The sequence below is a fragment of the Bactrocera tryoni genome, chromosome 2 (assembly GCF_016617805.1).
Source record: "Bactrocera tryoni isolate S06 chromosome 2, CSIRO_BtryS06_freeze2, whole genome shotgun sequence".
In the NCBI taxonomy this organism is placed as follows: Eukaryota; Metazoa; Arthropoda; class Insecta; order Diptera; family Tephritidae; genus Bactrocera; species Bactrocera tryoni.
Genome location: NC_052500.1, coordinates 46264292 through 46285348, shown reverse-complemented (window position 1 = coordinate 46285348; position 21057 = coordinate 46264292). Strand labels below are relative to the sequence as shown.

At 35.8% G+C, this 21057-nt stretch overlaps 1 protein-coding gene across 1 annotated transcript; it reads right to left on the bottom strand.

The window, feature by feature from the left end:
- Window positions 1-730: 730 nt before the first annotated feature.
- Window positions 731-20045, bottom strand: LOC120768730. Its single transcript, XM_040095503.1, has 6 exons — window positions 19655-20045; window positions 18928-19591; window positions 18788-18869; window positions 8428-8645; window positions 1989-2092; window positions 731-766 (listed from the first exon to the last, which is right to left on the bottom strand). The coding sequence occupies exons 1-6, from the start codon at window positions 19934-19936 to the stop codon at window positions 731-733; spliced, it is 1386 nt and encodes a 461-aa protein (XP_039951437.1). The 5' UTR covers window positions 19937-20045.
- Between the last annotated feature and the right edge of the window lie 1012 nt (window positions 20046-21057).

Below are 21057 nucleotides of genomic sequence, written 5' to 3'. Positions count from 1 at the left end.
AAATAACCTGTGCCAAATTTTGTGAAGATACATTGTCAAATATGAAAGTTTTCCATACAAGAACTTTATTCCGATCGTTCAGTTTGTACGACAGCCATATGTTATAGTAGTCCGATATCGGCAGTTCCGACAAATGAACAGCATCTTGAAGAGAAAATGAGGTCTGCAAAATTTCAAAACGATATCATAAAAACTGAGGGACTATAAGTATATACAGACAAATCGTCTCAGCTCAACATACTGATCGTTTATATATACACTTTATAGGGTCTCCGAAGCTTCCTTCAAGGTGTTACAAACTTCATGGCAAACTTAAGATACTCTGTTCAGGGTATAATAAGTTGAAGTTTGATTATAAATTGACTACTTAATATGTGCGTACACGTGCATACGATTACACAGTCGTTTCGGTCAAACAATACTTCCAATAATAAGCTTGGAAGTAAGCAAGAGTGATTTTGGTGATATTTAAAACCTATTAACGTAAACGCGTGAAAGCATATTTTTTCGTATTGGAAATACAAGCGTAAGCCTACAAAACTGTGCGAGCATTATGGAAAGTTGCTTTTACAGTTGCTTAAAATATGCAAAAGAATGAAATGTTGAAATTATGAAAATAATGAATATGAAGAAGTCCATTGTTTAGCAAATATCAAAAAACTGAAAAGAGCACTAAATACTTTGGATAATTTTTGATCATAAGGTGGCATACTTTAAAGGAGTTAAAATCTTATTCCGTTGTATTAATTGCTTCTTGCTTTGTGTACTTGAAAGTTAAAGAATAAAATTAAATATGAAATTGTGTTACAGGAAGTAAGCGTAATTCTAGTCCTACTTCGCCCATTTTCACACTGCGATATAAGAATAAGAGAAGAATGCCACGTAATAAATTTTGTCGAAAGCAGTTGTGATTTCACCAAAAAGTGGGCGGTTTCAACGTTAAATTTTTACAGTGGCTCGCATAAAGCCTTCTCATGCCAACTCAGGGATAAAATATGTAAAATATCTCTTTCATATTTAGTTATGGATTTATTGCGCTTTTAGTTGTTCTCCTGTGCCAAATTAGAGTTTTATATACATATTAAGTTTCATGAAGATATCTCAATCTTTACTTATATTACAGCTTGCACAAAGGGAGGAGACGGACGGACAGATATATAGACAGTCACCGAATATCAACTCCTCTCCTGATAATTTATATATTATAGTTATAACTCTATATCTACAGTAGCGGACAGTGAAATACGGACAACTAAAAAATCATATTTTTCCTTATTATTTTAGTGGAATGTTTAAATTTTTTATTTTAAAACAATATATATGTTATTGTATTGTACATTAGTATTAAATATAAAAAAGTCAGTGAAGTGGATTGCACTTATAATTTTTGTAGGACTCCACCCACAAGTCACAAAAATGAGTTCAAAAATGTATTTAATGTTCATTGAGTTTAATTAGAAATTTGTTAAACGAATACAATAGAATGAAATGGATGATTTGAAAAAAGTGATGGTTTTAAAATGAATTTATAAAAGTTTATAATTAAAAAATACTGCAGACACCAAAATTTCGTAACTCGTCTTCGGCTTCTCAAACGCGACTCGACTCTGTAATTTTGTTATGGAGACTTTGCTGATGCTGCTCGTAGTTGCCAGCTTTCTTGTTCGCATTAAGCTATTATAGGGTTTCCCTGTCCCCACATTTTTTTAATTCATTTTAGAAATTGTATTATTTGGGTAACTAGCAATATAAACAGTGATATTTTTTTTTTATTTACATTAGAGAAATGATTTTATAGTTTTAGTTAAAGGAAATATTAATCTATACGAAAACACACTCTTTATAGTATTTTATCAAACTTCCTTTGCTTTTTATAACGGCTTTTATACGCGCGGGCTTTGAATTTATGAGGTTTTTACTGTTACTGCTCCAATGCCGTTATCCAACGCTGCTAAATTCTTTGGTCTCTTCTGCGCCTTCTGACTTACCTGAGCCTTCATTATAAACCAAAGGTTCTTAATAGGATTCAAATCCGGACTGTTTCCTAGCCTCTCCATAGTCGAGACCCCGATTTCGATAAATAATTCTTCACCTTAAAGAAAGAAAAAGGGATAATCATAAAATTTTTAATTAAAATTATAGCAATAAACTCTAGTTGTACGAAAAAATTAATACATACTATTTTGGCAGGATGGCAGGGCGCAGAGTCATCTTGAAAAATCAGGACATCCGCTCGTGAGAAGTGGTTCTCCATTGAAGGTATTAAAATTCGTTCAAGTATCTCCTGATACTTATTCCCATTGACGGTTCCTTCTATTAGTTCTAGTTGCCCATGGCCATAGTAGGAAAAGCAACCCCAGACCATTCGGCTGCCTCCCTGCTTAACAGGTTTTGAACACATTCGTACTTGAACCGCTCACCAGTTCTCCTTCTTACGTAGGACATACCGTCGCTGCAGAAAATGTTAAATTTAGACTCATCTGAGAAGATTACATTTCGCCAAGCAAGTTCAGTCCAATTTTAATGTTCTTTTGCCCATCGTAAACTGTTTTGACGCATTTTTGAGGTTAAAAGTAGTTTTTTGGCGGCCCGACGAGCGTTCAAGTCAACCTCTTGAAGCCTTTGACGAACAGTTCTTGCACTAACTTTCATACCGACATCTCAAATAACTCCACTTTAATGTCTTTAGCAGTTTTAAAGCGATCCCCCAAGCTGATATGTTTTATAACCCGATCTTCCCTAGAACTTGTCTTCTTCTTTGCTCCAGAGCCAGTTTTTCTCTTAAAAGACCTGGTTTTATCGACATTTTTTAGAAACTCTTCTATGGAAGACTTGCTGAAGCCAACTCTATCACTAATTTCCCGAATGGTCAGATTTTCTTTTCGCAAAATCAAAATATTACTTTTTTGCAATTTGGAAATTTTTTTGTAAATTTTGCATACTTAAGCCTTAACGAAGCACGAACACGAAAGAAACTTTGAAACTATTGAAAAAAAAAACTAAAAGTTCTTATAAAACGTGTATAGAGCACTAATTTATGTGAAAGAATAAACCTTTCCGCAGAAAATTACACTTGTCGGTTACAATCGTGCTTTAAAGACAAACCGAAGGGTTGTCCGGATTTCACTGTCCGCTACTGTATATCGATTTGTTTTAGGTGAAACATGCAACAGTTAGGTGAAAAAAACTATTCTACTCTGTAGCAACATGTTGCAAGAGTACAAGTATAAAAATTACTGCTGACATCGGCAAACACACATTCTCGTTCAAGCGTGTCGGATATCCAACGCTGTCACTTTAGCTCTGCAGTTTAGGATGATGGGCAAGTTAGACAGAAAATAATTTAGCAAACTAATGCTTTGACAAATAAAGAAAAAATTAAAAAGGAATAAAGCAGAAATAAAGAAAGTTTATTAAAATAAAATAAAATTAATTTTTTCTTTCATGCCAATTCATTGTGCCCTTTCCATAATTTCATTTGTTATGTGATAATTTATTTATGTACATGTACTTTTATATTCAAGTGTCTCTTATTAGCGCGTTTTATAGATTGCGAGTTTTTTCACTATATTTGTACCAATAAAACATACCTTTTTGTATGTTTTTCAAAGCCAGATACAAGGCTTGATGACTGTGCACTTCTTGCCTATTTATCTTGCGGTGACGAAGAATCAACTGACTAAGGGATTGACAATATTCATTTGAAACTCACGTTTAAGCAATTTTGTAACAGTATTGGCGTTTTCACTTCATATTTTTCGTTTGAAATTTAAATTTTGTGTTCGCTTATGCCATCGTAGTTAATGCACGCATTGATGTGTGGCATTGGTTATTTGTTGATGACTCTTATACATATAATAAAAAATGCAATGATAATTATAATTGGATTTTAGAAAGAAAATCAAAAGTGTTTCAGAAATCAAATAAAATTCTAAACTAAACTAAAAGGCTTTAATAATATAGTTTATTAATAGACTAGGTATTTATTCGAACTTCAAGGAAGTATGTTACTTAGCGATCAATTTACTGTTGCCAATTATTATCAGAGAATATTTAGCTACAATTTTAAGTTATATTTTCAATTTGTAATACTAAAAGTTGACTTAAAATCTACTTTTAGAAAGGTTAGTGTAATAAGGACGTACTTTCTTCTTTAAAGTAATCTTGATCTTAAGGATCCTGTACTTTTTGTTAAAATATATAATTTAGTTTGTGATAAGAAATTGCCTTATAAAATAATATCTGCAATGAATTTCCATATATACTAATTTTTTTTTATATATTACCATCGTTTTGCTGCTACTGATGTCACTTATACGCCCTGTCCAACTATGCTGTGTACTACTATTAAGTAAATGTTTTAATTTTTGAAAGTAAATAGCAATATATTTCTTTCTATTTACCATCCATATTCCACATATTAGAATTTCATTTCACGAAATATTAAATTGCGACTTAATTGCACAGTAATATGAAAAAATATACCACAACTTCAATACAATTGAAATTAATAAATAATGTTGTCGAAATAAAAATGGCAAAGCTTCTACTCAGAGGACCACTTAGTAAGGAATTGGGATTTAATTAAAAATTCCATATAAATATGTCGCTATGCCATACAAATTCTAATGCTGATGTGGGCTTACTTTATTTTACTTAGCATATGCGCAGGCGCATTGCCTTTATTTAAATAGTTTGCGAAACAATTCTAAAGGACCATTTGTGTGTATATGTGAGTTACATTAGAAGCATGTAATTTATAGCTATTTACATATGTACTGGTCTTTTAGTTTATTTCCTTTAAAATACCTATTCATGCACGACGATTCGTATACAAATTCACATTTCCATATCGGCTCATCGGGTTAGTGTATTTTTCCTTCTCACAGTGATAGTTTTGCTTTCGGAAAAATTCCTATTTCATTTCTATTGTAGCCACTATGTAATAGAGGATATATTAAGTGTTTATACTTAGTTTGCTAAACTATGCGAATAATTTATAAAATACTTCTCATTCCTTATAGCATACTACTGAAAAAACTGTACATTGAAAATGTGCAAAACTGTTGGCGAATGTGCACAATTCGAGTGAGTATTTGTATTTACATGTATTTGCATGACATACCCAGACTTGTGCAAAATGCTTGTACGGTTTTTTCTTTGGGAAGTGAATTGTCGCCTTGGCACATTCTGCCATAAAAAAAGAAAATAGATGCGTTTATTTCACAAAACGTTCTATGAGTTCATATTTCACTCTTAAATTAATATGATAGATTTTATATTAAATGACAGCTTTAAGTCAATGGAAACAAAATTTATGTCTTTTTTCATCAAATATTGTTTTCTGAACACAGCTTAATAAGAGTGATAACTTTTTTATAAAAGTAATATACGCAGATGGTGCTCATTTCAGTCCACCACAAATAACGATGGAAGTGATTTCGTTTCTTCTCTTTATTTTTATACTCTCGCAACAATGTTGCTAAGGAGAGTTTTATAGTTTTGTTCACATAACGGTTGTTTGTAAGTCCTAAAACTAAAAGAGTCAGATATAGGGTTATATATACCAAAGTGATCAGGGTGACGAGTAGAGTCGAAATCCGGATGTCTGTCTTTCCGTCCGTCCGTCTGTCCGTCCGTCCGTCCGTGCAAGCTGTAACTTGAGTAAAAATTGAGATATCATGATGAAACTTGGTACACGTATTCCCTGGCTCTATAAGAAGGTTAGGTTCGAAGATGGGCAAAATCGGCCCACTGCCACGCCCACAAAATGGCGGAAACCGAAAACCTACAAAGTGTCATAACTAAGCCATAAATAAAGATATTAAAGTGAAATTTGGCACAAAGGATCGCATTAGGGAGAGGCATATTTGGACGTAATTTTTTTGGAAAAGTGGGCGTGGCCTCGCCCCCTACTAAGTTTTTTGTGCGTATCTCGGAAACTACTATAGCTATGTCAACCAAACTCTACAGAGTCGTTTTTTCCACGCCCACCTCCCATACAAAGGTTATGTTGAAAATCACTAAAAGTGCGTTAATCGACTAACAAAAAACGTCAGAAACACTAAATTTTACGGAAGAAATTGCAAAAGGAAGCTGCACTCAGGCTTTTTTTCAAAATTGAAAATGGGCGTGGCTTCGCCCACTTATGGACCAAAAACCATATCTCAGGAACTACTAGACCGATTTCAATGAAATTCGGTATATAATATGTTCTTAACACCCTGATGACATGTACGAAATATGGGTGAAATCGGTTCACAACCACGCCTTCTTCCAACATAACGCTATTTTGAATTCCATTTGATGCCTATCTCTGTATACATTTGGAACCAATGATGATAGCGGAATAAAACTTTACAAAAATACGGTATTTGAAAAATAGGTAAATGACGTATAATGAAATCTCGATTATCACTTTATCATGCGAGAGTATAAAATGTTCGGTGACACCCGAACATAGCCCTTCCTTATTTGTTAAAAAATATTTTTTGTACGATAAATGATATATTTATGCATATTTCAATACAAACTCAAGGTCATTGTTTTATTTTTTATTTAGGAGTATATTAGCAAACGTTCTCAGTGTGAAATATTGTTTAGAATCGGGTATATGGGGCTTTTATTAGGTATAAAATTCAACCCATTTGTACTCTTATCAGGAAAGGCCTATCTCTGAATTTCTGTAAATAGTAAACTATTAGCACTGGCTCCACATAGCTAAGGCCTTGAACAATTTTAGTTCGATTTACGCAGTTTTAAGTCATAAGGGGAGTAATACCCTTAGCGCCATATACCTAACAAAAAGATTTTCGCACTTCCAGTTGACTTTATACCTATATATCGGCCAATGTGTTAGTTATCTTAATAAAATTAGGTGAGCGTGTTTTTCTTATAACTTTGTACTTAGAATGAAAATGGGTGAAAATTCGTCCTAGACCCCATATAACAGGCCTTATGTACCCGGAAGTAATTTTAATCCTTGAAAGTTGGAAAAGTATGAAATTTTTGGTTATACCCGAACTTAGCTCTTCCGTACTTGTTCTAATAATTTTTGTGTAAATGCTTAGGAGAATTCTAACGCATGTTCTAACCGGAAGTGAAGATAGATAAGTATGACATATGTACACTAATGTTGATAGCATTTTGAAAAAGCATATATTAGAGAAAGGTAAAGGCATGCATAAAAGTTTAAAAACATTTTTGTTATTAAGAAAATGTTTCCCAAACTAAAGCGTGAATATTTTTTTGTTATGTTTTTGTTATATCAGTTTTCTTGGGTGACTGCCTCACCGTTGTGGAGACTTGGTAATTTTTCTGGATTTATATCTGAAATGGAAAATTTATTAATATTTTTACTTGCCAATGAGATAAAGTTAATTTGCTTACTAAATATACATATATGTATATGAGTTTGTGAGGTACATATATTTTTTACTTTTCTAAAATTTGGAAGTGTGTACAATAGGTAGCTCGTTCCATTTATTTGTTATTTTTCTTGGAAAGAATTTGGTTTCATTTTGCTATTACTTGACATGCATTTACATTTTCGTATACTTACTTAATTCTTTACTCTACCTTAAGACCAGGGCAGAAGCCTTTGAAAACGGCAATAAGTGAAACAAGTTCATAGCGGAGTGAAACTCTTTAGAAATGAAAAATAAAATATCAAAAATAAAAATGAGCACAATTTTCAGGCGATGTAAGATCGGGACTTGAAAGAGAAGGGGCGTGGTTGAGCTTTTAAGGGTTAATTTAGCTCAATTTTTGGCAATTCGAGGAGTTCTATAGGAAAAAATTATGTAACATAGTTGTTGGTAATAAAGATATCTCAATTTGGGTTATGTTGAATATTTTAATTTATACAAATTATATAATTTTCTAAAAATGGTTTTTGTATCAACCTTTTTAAAATAAATTTTTCGTTTAAATTTGCCAAGACAATGAAAAAAACAGCTAAAAATGATACAAACTTTTTATTTCCTTGATTTAGTTTCGTCCATCGGTGTTCTGTTTCGTACCATATATTTTTTTTTTAATTCAACAAGTTTGTACACATGTCTAGTTGCTTTTGATACTGCTGTGTAATCATTTGCAAATTGCTGTGATATACAATTTTGTGCCCCGTAATACAGTTGTGCTGTTGTGGTTAACTTGTCTGTACTTTTCATCTCATTTCATTTAGCCATCCCGGCCCCCCCTAGGTGAATATTTAACCTAGCAATCTCTGTAATTGCTGAAGTGTTGCCACTATGTTGCTAAGTCCAGTAGCGGGGCGATGCTGTGGCTCTTTCGGACGACGCCTGGTTGGTGCAACGCGGTGCGGACGCCATTGATGGGCTCAGGCCGGAGTGTAGTGGTTCGATGTCGTACCGCATGGTTTGCTTGCCTTGATCTATCCGCGCTTGAAGCAGATGGCCGACCTACGTCGCGTTTCCGGCGACATAGCGGGCATCGGATGTGACGCGGCTCGGCTTAGACGGATGGCGTTGATGGGGTTGCTCGTGAGCCACTGCCAGAAGCGGTAGTCGATGCAGTAGCAGTGGTTAGGCGGGGCGTAGGAATATGCCCAGAACGTGCCACGTTGATTGCCGACCGAACAGATGGTGTTGGGATGGTAGGCATGTCTACGTCCACCTTGATCTCTGTAAAAAATGGTATTTGAATATCCATGGTAGTATATAAATGGAATGGGCGATTGTGCCACGTTATGTGGCATGACTGGATCGTCGTATTGACCGATCAATTTTTTTTGTAATTTTTATTGTTATTTTTAACGGTTTGTTGTGGGGTGCGGTTTTATTGATTTATTTTCATTGATTGATTGATTTTATTTTCATTTGTGTTTCGGCATTATGTTCGGATTATTTAGTATCGGATTTTCGCTATTATCCGCGGTTGGTAGAAAGCATAATTTAACCAGCGGTCTGGTTAGTATTCCGCTTTGAGTACGAAGACCAACTACCCGGATGTGAACGTCTGAGCCATAATGGAGTTTTTCTATGCGGCCAAGTCGCCACTCTGTAGGTGGGAGACCTTAGCATGAACGCCTTTATTTGAAAAGGCTCAGCGAAATCGACACCTGTAATAGTGAAAGGCAGAGTGAAGTTACAGCGTTCCGGTGGAAGTACTGCCTTAATCTTCGTCCTCATCTTCTGTTTATGCATAGTGCATTTTCATGTGCAATTATGTTGCGCAGGGGCGATCGTGGCCAAGAATTGGGAGATTCTGTTAACCATCGAGGAACATTCCACCAAAGAGTGGTGGTTGCAACGTGCTGAGGCTTGCACCCTCTTGTATCTAGATCGGCAGGATTGTCAGCACGGGCTACGTGGCTACGGGCTCATCCCACTAGGTCAAGGATGTGGAGGTTTTTCTAACCAGGCTAATACAATTTATATTTGCTCATATTTAGATGCGTTTGCACCATGGATATGCGTTTGCATAGGATAATAGTTTGGTAGAGCACCACATAGTTCCAGTCGTGGCAGACTTATTGTTTTTAGCGGCCACCTTTGCCTTAACTACTAGTAGGTGACTGGTGGTCGCTGTGTCGGATGGTGTGCACATAGATGGTGCGCACATAGATGGTGGCACAATACGCCTTTTCAGAGGCATCACAGGAGCCATGTAGTTCAACTTTGTTCTCTGGGTCATAATTTCTCCATCTTTGGAATTGTATCTGTGAGATATCATTAAGATTACCCGCGAACTGAGACCACTTTTTTAAACGAAGTGGTTTTACTTGTTCATCCCAGTCAGTTCCGTCTAGCCACAATTCTTGTATTAGAATTTTTGCTTGTATCATAATTGGCGAAAGCCATCCTGCGGGGTCGAAAAGTTTTGCCACCGAGGATAAAATTTGCCCCTTTGTTATAGCTGTTAGTGCGGATATGGACTCATTAGCGTATGGAAACTGGTCAGATAACGCATTCCATTGAATCCCCAAACTTTTTGTTGTGCTTTCCTGGCTGAAACGTGGGTCCCGTAAATAAAAAGTTATTTAGGGAATTCCCCGAACTTGAGGATTTTGATGCATTAAGGACAACTCTTACTTTTGTGTTTTTTTTGTCTGGCTTTAATACTGCATGATGAGGCAGGTAAAATTAATAGTATTTACTCTTAATAATTTTTTCTCCAGGGCTGACTTCCTCCATGTGGTCTAAATGGAGGTATTCTTCTAAAACCCTATCGTATTCTGGTTTTAGCTCGCCTTCCCTGCGCGAATGACCTAAGGCGAGTGTGTGGGGGAATTCTGGCTTTAGTGATTGATAGGAGGGGGAGTCCTCTAACTTTCAAAATTTCTTCAGTTGTGTATTGAGGTACTCGTTTGAGATTTCCTCAACTTGAGTTGTCATTGCTGTGACTGGTTCCGCAACTAGTCCGCTTAGGACCCATCCGAAAATGGTATTTTGCGCCAGAAGTGTTTTTGAAATTTTCTCAACACCTTCGAGAATAATTTATGGTATGAGATCGTTGCCTAATTAAATGTCTATTTGATCGGGAGTGTTGGAGTTGGGGTCTGCTAACTTAAGGTGTGAAACTTTTTGCCAATACTTGCTATTTATATGATAGCTTGAAAGCATGTTTGTTAGTTGCGGTAAGACAATAGCTTCTGCTTGTATGCGCTTATCCGCTTGGGGGGGAATAAGGGTAATGGGGCAGATTTCGTTTAAGTTTTGTACTACTCTTCTGCTCATTCCCGTAATTTCAAAATTGGCTAGTTTTGTTGACAGTTGTGGCCTATTTTGTGCCCTAGATGTTATAAATGATCGTTGCGATCCTTGGTCTATTAAGGCCCTAAGTTTAAACAGTTCTCCTCGGTTTTCGATGGAGACCACTGCTGTGGGTAATAATACACTGCTTTGGTTTTGGCTGTGTAGCGTCTGAGTTTTTAAAGCCTTTGAGCAGCATGGTGCTTCTCGGCTTTTTTCGGAATTTTGTAAGTCGGGATTTGCTGTTGCAACTAATCCCGCAGCTCTTTTAACATTAGCGTTATTTTGAGCGAAGCTGGAAAAATTTGTAATGTGAAGCATTGAGTTATGTCGTTTATGGCAATAAACGCAATTAAATTTGCTTTCGCAATCTGTGAACGCATGCGCATGTGACAAACAGTTGGTACAAAGTTTTTTCGTTCTTACGAAATTGTTTCTTTCGTTAATATTTAGTTTTTTAAATTTCTCGCAAGATTTCAGCCTCCTTTACACAGTTCGTATGACGGATGTTTGTTTTGTTCGGATGTGAACGATTGTGTTTTGAAAAAACTACGATTTAAGTTGTTGTTTTTACTCGCTTGGGGCCTAATGAAGCTTCGATTTAGGTCGTGTTGAACGTGTTTCATTCTGACCATTTTTTTATCTACCCTCTCCGCAATTTGATATTGGGTAGTTAAGAAGTCTTTCATTTGTTGCAACGTTGGGCACTTTCTTCGTGATGAGAGCGATTGCTCCCACAAAATTAACGATTTTTCTGGCAATGCCGCGGATGTGCATATATTTACCAGAATGGGGTCCCAATTGTCTGTGGGAATATTCTGTGTCGCTAGAATCGACAAGCAACTTGAAACAGTGAATTGAAGTTTTATAAATTCTTTACTTGTTTCTTTCTGAATTTTTGGTAAATAATTGAAATTTTCGTCATTAAGAGCGAACTGTTTGACTATTACGCCTGCTTGACCTTTTGTTTTGTATCTGAGGTCATACAATTTTTGCGCTTGTGATAATTTTGGATGGTTTATGTTCACGGTTGTAACCATGTCCCGCTAGGACGGCCATTCTTCACAACCTTGAGGTGGATGCCTGAACTCGCCTCTTGGCTTTGAACTTGTGGCAGCTCTACTCTCGGTTGTGGAGTAGGTGCAATTGCTTTAATTAATTTCAATTGATCGGAGATCATAGCTTTCGTCTCTTCGTACTGGTCTTAGCAGTTTTCGTATTGCTATATGCTGAAGATTTGAAATTTTCAGGTAGACCTGATTCATCAGATTCTACAATTGCGTCATACGCAGCTTGGAGACGTGTCCAGAAATTGCCCAGATTTTCTTTTTTGATTTCTAATACCGATTCAGAATTGTCTTTAATCGGTGAAGATGAAAGTCGAGTGCAGTATCGAATTAGACTGTCACTCTCAGCAATAAACTTAGTATATGAAATATCTTTTAGCTTTTTTTGCTTTGTAGCGCCTTGCTTTGGGCGTGTAGCTTCAGCAGGTGTACATCAGCTCTTTTCTTCAGAAATCATTTTTTGTACGTTTAGATATTGTATTGATTTAGATTCCTTAGAATCTCCGTTCATTTCGATAATATGAGAAAACTGAAAATATGAGAAAAAATTCTCTCAGTGTACTTCTGAAAATAATAAGTACGTGTGAAATCTTTAAGATAAATACAAAGCTTTTTATTTCTGTTTTATACGCAATGTATCAAATAACGAACGCGTATTTCGCTTTCCTTATCCCCGGTGCTTATGTATTTAGCTATTAGTTTGTTCTTGTTTTTTTTTTTTTATTTTATTTAATGTTTCGTTTTCGTTAGTAAATACTTGCGTATACGAGCGATAATGCAAAAAGGAGAAAAATGCTAATGACCTTTGTATATGAGTCTGCACCATATGTGAGTGTTTATGTGCTGAAGAAAAATTTATTTTTTTTTTTTGTTTTGTGTTTGCAATCCTGCTTGCTTGTGCTTTAACATGAACAAGGGGTATTGCTGGACATGTGCCGAATTGGTCTTTGAATAAATGTGTTTGTGACACTTGAAAATGCCAATACATATGTATTTGCTTTTTTTTCTACCTATTCTAAGGAGAGTATTATAGTTTTGTTCACATAACGGTTGTTTGTAAGTCCTAAAACTAAAAGAGTCAGATATAGGGTTATATATACCAAAGTGATCAGGGTGACGAGTAGAGGCGAAATCCGGATGTCTGTCTGTCCGTCCGGATGTCTGTCTGTCCGTCCGTCTGTCCGTCCGTCCGTCCGTCCGTCCGTGCAAGCTGTAACTTGAGTAAAAATTGAGATATCATGAGAAACTTGGGTACACGTATTTCTTGCTCCATAAGAAGGCTAAGTTCGAAGATGGGCAAAATCTGACCAACTGCCACATGTTTACAAAATGACTGAGACTTGAAGAAACCTATAAAGTGTCATAACTAAGCCATAAGCAGAGATATTAAAAGAGTGAAATTTGGCAAAAAGGATCGCATTAGGGAGGGACATATTTGGACTTTGCAGAATTTTTTTGGAAAAGTGGGAGTGGCCCCTGTTCTTATTACCTAAGTTTTTTTGTACATTGTATCTCGGAAACTACTATAGCTATGTCAACCAAACTCTACATGAGTCGTTTTGCTTCCTTCAGGCATTTCCATACACAGTTCAAAAATGGAAGAAATCGGATAATAACCACGCCCACCTCCCATACAAAGGTTATGTTGAAAATCACTAAAAGTGCGTTAACCGACTAACAAAAAACGTCAGAAACATTAAATTTTACGAAAGAAATGGCAGAAGGAAGCTGCATCTAGATTTTTTTTTAAATTGAAAATGGGCGTGGCATCGCCTACTTATGGACCAAAAACCATATCTCAGGAACTACTCTACCGATTTCAATGAAATTCGGTATATAATATTTTCTTAACACCCTGATGACATGTACGAAATATGGGTGAAATCGGTTGCACAACCACGCCTTCTTCCAATATAACGCTATTTTTGAATTCCATCTGTTGCCTTCTCTGTATAATATATAGTACATTAGGAAACAATGATGACAGCGGAATAAAACTTTACAAAAATACGGTATTTGAAAAATATGTAAATGACGTATAATGAAATCTCGATTATCACTTTATCATGGGAGAGTATAAAATGTTCGGTGACACCCGAACTTAGCCCTTCCTTACTTGTTGTACATATGTTTGTCTCCTCACTTTAATTTTTCACTCAAATTTCTGTATATGGGTATGTGTCACTTTTATTATGTATTATTTTGCCACTTGAATCTCTTTTTTTTTGTTTTTCCCAAATAGTGCATTTCTTTGCGGCTGGAAGGACCAATGTTTGAATAGGTGTTCACCTCACTTTTATCTTTGTGACACTTACCACTTTCACTTTTTTTTAATAAAACACCCGCTTCAATTATAGGGATAATTCGAATCAATTTAACTCGATTTAACTTTGCCGCTTGAATCCTTTTTATACTCTCGCAACAATGTTGCTAAGGAGAGTATTATAGTTTTGTTCACATGACGGTTGTTTGTAAGTCCTAAAACTAAAAGAGTCAGATATAGGGTTATATATACCAAAGTCATCAGGGTGACGAGTAGAGTCGAAATCCGGATGTCTGTCTGTCCGTCCGTCCGTCTGTCCGTCCGTCTGTCCATCCGTCTGTCCGTCCGTCCCTCTGTCCGTCCGTGCAAGCTGTAACTTGAGTAAAAATTAAAATATCATGATGAAACTTGGTGCACGTATTCCTTGGCTCCATAAGAAGGTTAAGTTCGAATATGGGCAAAATCGCCCTACTGCCACGCCCACAAAATGGCGAAAACCGAAAACCTATAAAGTGTCATAACTAAGCCATAAATCAAGATATTAAAGTGAAATTTGGCAAAAAGGATCGCATTAGGGAGGGGCATATTTGGACGTAATTTTTTTGGAAAAATGGGCGTGGCCCCGCCCCCTACTAAGTTTTTTGTACATATCTCGGAAACTGCTGTAGCTATGTCAACCAAACTCTACAGAGTCGTTTTCTTCAGGCATTTCCATATACAGTTCAAAAATGGAAGAAATCGGATAATAACCACGCCCACCCACCCATACAAAGGTTATGTTGAAAATCACTAAAAGTGCGTTAACCGACTAACAAAAAACGTCAGAAACATTAAATTTTACGAAAGAAATGGCAGAAGGAAGCTGCATCTAGATTTTTTTTTAAATTGAAAATGGGCGTGGCATCGCCTACTTATGGACCAAAAACCATATCTCAGGAACTACTCTACCGATTTCAATGACATTCGGTATATAACATTTGCTCCTGATGAAACAAAATTGATCGGAAACCACGCGTTCTACATCAACTTGGTCTGTTTCCATATTATTGGTTTCCTTTGCTCTATCGTCATCTAAAAAATTATGTAATTATATAAAAAAAAATATTCCAAAACATGTACTAGATTTTACCATCATCATCAAAATCGAAAAAGCTCGAACTTTGTTTCTAATCATTACTTTTCAAATTATTTTGAATAGCGAGATTTGATGATTCCGCGAATCTACATATTTCTTGCATTACCCTTCTGGATACTATTTCCTTGTTTATGCCAGTTGTGGGTCTTTCCAGAACAGGCAGCCACTTCATTTTAACTTCTGGAGTCAATACAGCAGCTGTGATTGCAATATTTGCTTCAGGGGATAAACTAAAAAAAATTTCAAATCGGCTCCACAGGGCCAGATTAATTTTTGCAGCGACTGAGCTTAGGTGAAATTCCTTTTTACTCAGCTTTTGCAATTTGTTCCTTAATGTAATGAGTACAGGTAAAAGGAGTCCAAATTTCACATTTTGTTCCCCCTGAAGAAAGTCTAACGCCTGTGCAATCGGAGTCATCAGCAACTTGTATGACTCCAAATATTGAACGTCACTTAATGATGGGGCATATTTGGACGCAATTTTTTTGGAAAAGTGGGAGTGGCCCCGCCCCCTACTAAGTTTTTCGTACGTATCTCGGAAACTACTATAGCTATGTCAACCAAACTCTACAGACTCGTTTCCTTCAGGCATTTCCATATACAGTTCAAAAATGGAAGAAATCGGATAATAACCACGCCCACCTCCCATACAAAGGTTATGTTGGAAATCACTAAAAGTGCGTTAACCGACTAACAAAAAACGTCAGAAACATTAATATTTACGAAAGAAATGGCAGAAGGAAGCTGCATCTAGATTTTTTTTATACTCTCGCAACAATGTTGCTAACGAGAGTATTATAGTTTTGTTCACATAACGGTTGTTTGTAAGTCCTAAAACTAAAAGAGTCAGATATAGGGTTATATATACCAAAGTGATCAGGGCGACGAGTAGAGTCGAAAATCCGTCCGATGTCCGTCTGTCCGTCCGTCCGTCTGTCCGTCCGTCCGTGCAAGCTGTAACTTGAGTAAAAATTGAGATATCATGATGAAACTTGGTACACGTATTCCTTGGCTCCATAAGAAGGTTAAGTTCGAAGATGGGCAAAATCGGCCCACTGCCACGCCCACAAAATGGCGGAAACCGAAAACCTATAAAGTGTCATAACTAAGCCATAAATAAAGATATTAAAGTGAAATTTGGCACAAAGGATCGCATTAGGGAGGGACATATTTGGAAGTAATTCGGCGGAAACCGAAAACCTATAAAGTGTCATAACTAAGCCATAAATAAAGATATTAAAGTGAAATTTGGCACAAAGGATCGCATTAGGGAGGGACATATTTGGAAGTAATTTTTTTGGAAAAGTGGGCGTGGCCCCGCCCCCTACTAAGTTTTTTGTACGTATCTCGGAAACTATTATAGCTATGTCAACCAAACTCTACAGAGTCGTTTCCTTCAGGTATTTCCATATACAGTTCAAAAATGGAAGAAATCGGATAATAACCACGCCCACCTCCCATACAAAGGTTATGTTGAAAATCACTAAAAGTGCGTTAACCGACTAACAAAAACGTCAGAAACACTAAATTTTACGGAAGAAGTGGCAGAAGGAAGCTGCCCCCAGGCTTTTTTTTAAAATTGAAAATGGGCGTGGCGCCGCCCACTTATGGACCAAGAACCATATCTCAGGAGCTACTAGACCGATTTCAATGAAATTCGGTATATAATGCTTTTCTTAACACCCTGATGACATGTACGCAAAATATGGCTGAAATCGGTTCACAACCACGCCTTCTTCCAATATAAAGCTATTTTGAATTCCATCTGATGCCTTCTTTGTATAATACGAGTATAAACATTAGGAACCAATGATGATAGCGGAATAAAACTTTACACAAATACGGTATTTGAAAAATATGTAAATGACGGATAATGAAATCTCGATTATCACTTTACCATGCGAGAGTATAAAATGTTCGGTGACACCCGAACTTAGCCCTTCCTTACTTGTTTTTAATTGAAAATGGGCGTGGCATCGCCTACTTATGGACCAAAAACCATATCTCAGGAACTACTCTACCGATTTCAATGAAATTCGGTATATAATATTTTCTTAACACCCTGATGACATGTACGAAATAGGGGTGAAATCGGTTAACAACCACGCCTTCTTCCAATATAACGCTATTTTGAACTCCATCTGTTGCCTTCTCTGTATAATATATAGTACATTAGGAAACAATGATGACAGCGGAATAAAACTTTACAAAAATACGGTATTTGAAAAATATGTAAATGACGTATAATGAAATCTCGATTATCACTTTATCATGCGAGAGTATAAAATGTTCGGTGACACCCGAACTTAGCCCTTCCTTACTTGTTGTACATATGTTTGTCTCCTCACTTTAATTTTTCACTCAAATTTCTGTATATGGGTATGTGTCACTTTTATTATGTATTATTTTGCCACTTGAATCTCTTTTTTTTTGTTTTTCCCAAATAGTGCATTTCTTTGCGGCTGGAAGGACCAATGTTTGAATAGGTGTTCACCTCACTTTTATCTTTGTGACACTTACCACTTTCACTTTTTTTTAATAAAACACCCGCTTCAATTATAGGGATAATTCGAATCAATTTAACTCGATTTTTGTTTTTAATCTCTTTACGAAAATTAACAAATATGAAGGTAATTATAATTAATTTTGATTCGATGTTTTAATTTCGATTTTCAACTAAATCATTCGATTTTCAACTAAATCATAAATTGCGGAATCACAAGTGGATTTTAATTAGATTTTTAATCTCATTATATTAGCCTCTGTAAATACGTGAGATTGCACATCATTTGCAACACAGACAAGCACATAAGTAACGGGTGATCCAAAAAGAGGTACTTTTCTCAATGGCCTTTTTCTGACAGATCATGCCTGAGCAATCTCAAGCTGTCATGTTATTTTTGTTCAGCATTGTTCAGCATTTCATCATGGAGAGGCTTACGCTTGAACAACTAATACAAACGGTCTACTGAATTCACAACACCACCACTCATTTTGAGACCCAGCATTCAGTATTGAATAATATTCGTCCGAATAGACCACGTCCAACACGCAGCGAAGCAGACCTGTTAAATAATGATTATTAATTTTAATTATTGATAATCAAATTAAATTTTTTGTTATTTTTGTAATAATTGATTAATTATGATAATCGAACATTTTTATAATAATTAATCGATTAGGATTAAATTTTGTGTTCGATAAATGAGGATTAATGAGGATTTATTTCGTTTTCAAATTTAATCCTAGGATTAATCAAATTAATCAAAATTTCAATTTGATTACAATTTCTGATTAATTGCGATTAACGAGGATTAATAACAAATTTTAAATATTTCAACATTTAATATGCATAAACTTAATAAATAAAAACAATAATAATAACAATTATTTATTAAATTTTACATTGGCTTTGAGTAAGACCAACTTTTCGAAGAAATTGCCTTTCAAACATCCACGGCGTGGAGTATTTACTATTCCGGCAAAGGAGAACAGTCTTTCTACCGGTGCTGAAGAAGTTAGAGGTGTATTGAAAAATATTGATGCTTGCTTTAACAAGGGACATCTCTCCCAAACATCTGGTCCGTCAGAAACATCACTGACGTACGCGTAAAATTGATCGGAAACCACGCGTTCTACATCAACTTGGTCTGTTTCCATATTATTGGTTTCCTTTGCTCTATCGTCATCTAAAAAATTATGTAATTATATAAAAAAAAATATTCCAAAACATGTACTAGATTTTACCATCATCATCAAAATCGAAAAAGCTCGAACTGTGTTTCAAATCATTACTTTTGAAATTATTTTGAATAGCGAGATTTGATGATTCCGTGAATCTACATATTTCTTGAATTACCCTTCTGTATACTGTTTCCTTGTTTATGCCAGTTGTGGATCTTTCCAGAACAGGCAGCCACTTAATTTTAACTTCTGGAGTCAATACAGCAGCTGTGATTGCAATATTTGCTTCAGGGGATAAACTAAAAAAAATTTCAAATCGGCTCCACAGGGCCAGATTAATTTTTGCAGCGACTGAGCTTAGGTGAAATTCCTTTTTACTCAGCTTTTGCAATTTGTTGCTTAATGTAATGAGTACAGGTAAAAGGAGTCCAAATTTCACATTTTGTTCCCCCTGAAGAAAGTCTAACGCCTGTGCAATCGGAGTCATCAGCAACTTGTATGACTCCAAATATTGAACGTCACTTAATGAAAAAGGTGCCAAACTTAATTGTTCGCACAAAATATTAAGCCTAATCTTATGATGTATTATTTTTGTAACGGCATCATACAAAGAGTTCCACCTTGTCACAACGGGCACAACCAAGTTTGATCCTAAATAAGCGACAATAACTTCTGATGACTTTGGCCAGTTGCTCTTCTTCCAAAGGCTATTACATTTTTCAAAAATCTGAAAAAAAAATATTATTTTGATTATTTTGTGTTCAAGTCTTAAACGAATAATTAACTTAACCATTCTGTGTTTTTCGTAAACAGCCAGATCTGCTTTCAAAATTTTCAAAAAATCGTTCGTTGCACGCAAATTCAGCGTATGGCTAGAGCATCGATGGTGTTTTGGCAATAAAAACTCATTTTCGCGGAAAGGCAGTTCGTCATCGCTGGCGTCTTCTTCCTGGTGGAAATTGTCAACTCCATGGTCTTTAAAAGCTTTAATAAAATTTGACCCATTGTCGGTAATGGTCATAACAATGTTTTTGTTATCAAGGTCAAAGAAATTGTTAAGTTCCGCGATCATCTGCCCAACTTTGTCTGCCGTATGAGCACCCTTGAACCTCCTACAAGCCAATGCCACTGATTGTCTTTGAAAAACTTTGGTCAGCCAGTGGCAAGTGTAACCAAAAAAACTACGTTTATTCCCTGACCAAATATCAGCAGTTGTACAAAAATATTCAGCAGAAGAAATTTCATCTTTTAGTTTTGCCAACATGTTTTGGTAAGAATCTTCCAACTTTTTTTTCGCGGTTTGCCTGCTCTTTATTATCTGTCCAGTACCCTCAAATATGGAGACGAAGGACTGTCTGTCAACGACAGAAACAGGCATAGCAGCATCCACAATCCAATGTAAAATTTTGCCATTGACACATTCTTGCAGTGAACCAAAATTACCTAATTTCATATTTTTATATTTTTTGTAAGCGTCAGCATGTTTTAATTTTAAATGCGTGACAAAGTTGGAAGAAACCCCTGCGTAGCCTCTAATATTACGTCCGCACTCAACGCATTTTGCAATAGTTGTCTCCTTATCATCTGATGAAAGCTGTTAATATATGTACTTATTTATTTTTTATACGAGTATATTTTCAAAATAGCATGTGAATGAGCATACATACATATCACTATGGGAAAACCAACGACAAAACAATAACTTTACTACACGGTAGCTATCAACCATACACATAATAGCAGGATCGAGAAACACAAAATTGAACTCAAATACTTCAACAACAAACACAATGACTAACTCCAAGTGTTTGTTGTTTTTTGGCAACCCTGACATAAACATACTTTCACGAAATCGGTATAGAAATCAGCCTTAAAAATTATTTTTGAACACCAGTTGGAATCCAAACGCCGCTCCTTAATTGCAACCTCACAAAGTAAACTCCCTTTCCTTTTTGAGGCTTTTGGGATGGTGAATGTGGGGTCGGCTATATCGTCGTCAGCAGAGAAGTCAATGTCGCTTTCCTCAAATAAATCTTGTTCTCCAGCCATATTAACTGAAAAACACAAGTTCTATAAATAATACAAAAACAACACTGCAATGCGGGCACAAAAATGATTGAGATTTACCACTTTTCCAAATATTAGACGTCAATATATAAATATAAATCACAATTTTCAATTTTAGATACATGT

Coding starts and splice junctions, on each gene's coding strand:
- LOC120768730 (XM_040095503.1), bottom strand. CDS start 19,936: ATGATCGCGGAACTTAACAATTTCTTTGACCTTGATAACAAAAACATT. Junction 19,592..19,654: donor TTTACGAAAAACACAGAATG/GTTAAGTTAATT, acceptor TTTTTTTTTCAG/ATTTTTGAAAAATGTAATAG. Junction 767..1,988: donor GGTTTATAATGAAGGCTCAG/GTAAGTCAGAAG, acceptor TTAACTTTCAAG/TACACAAAGCAAGAAGCAAT.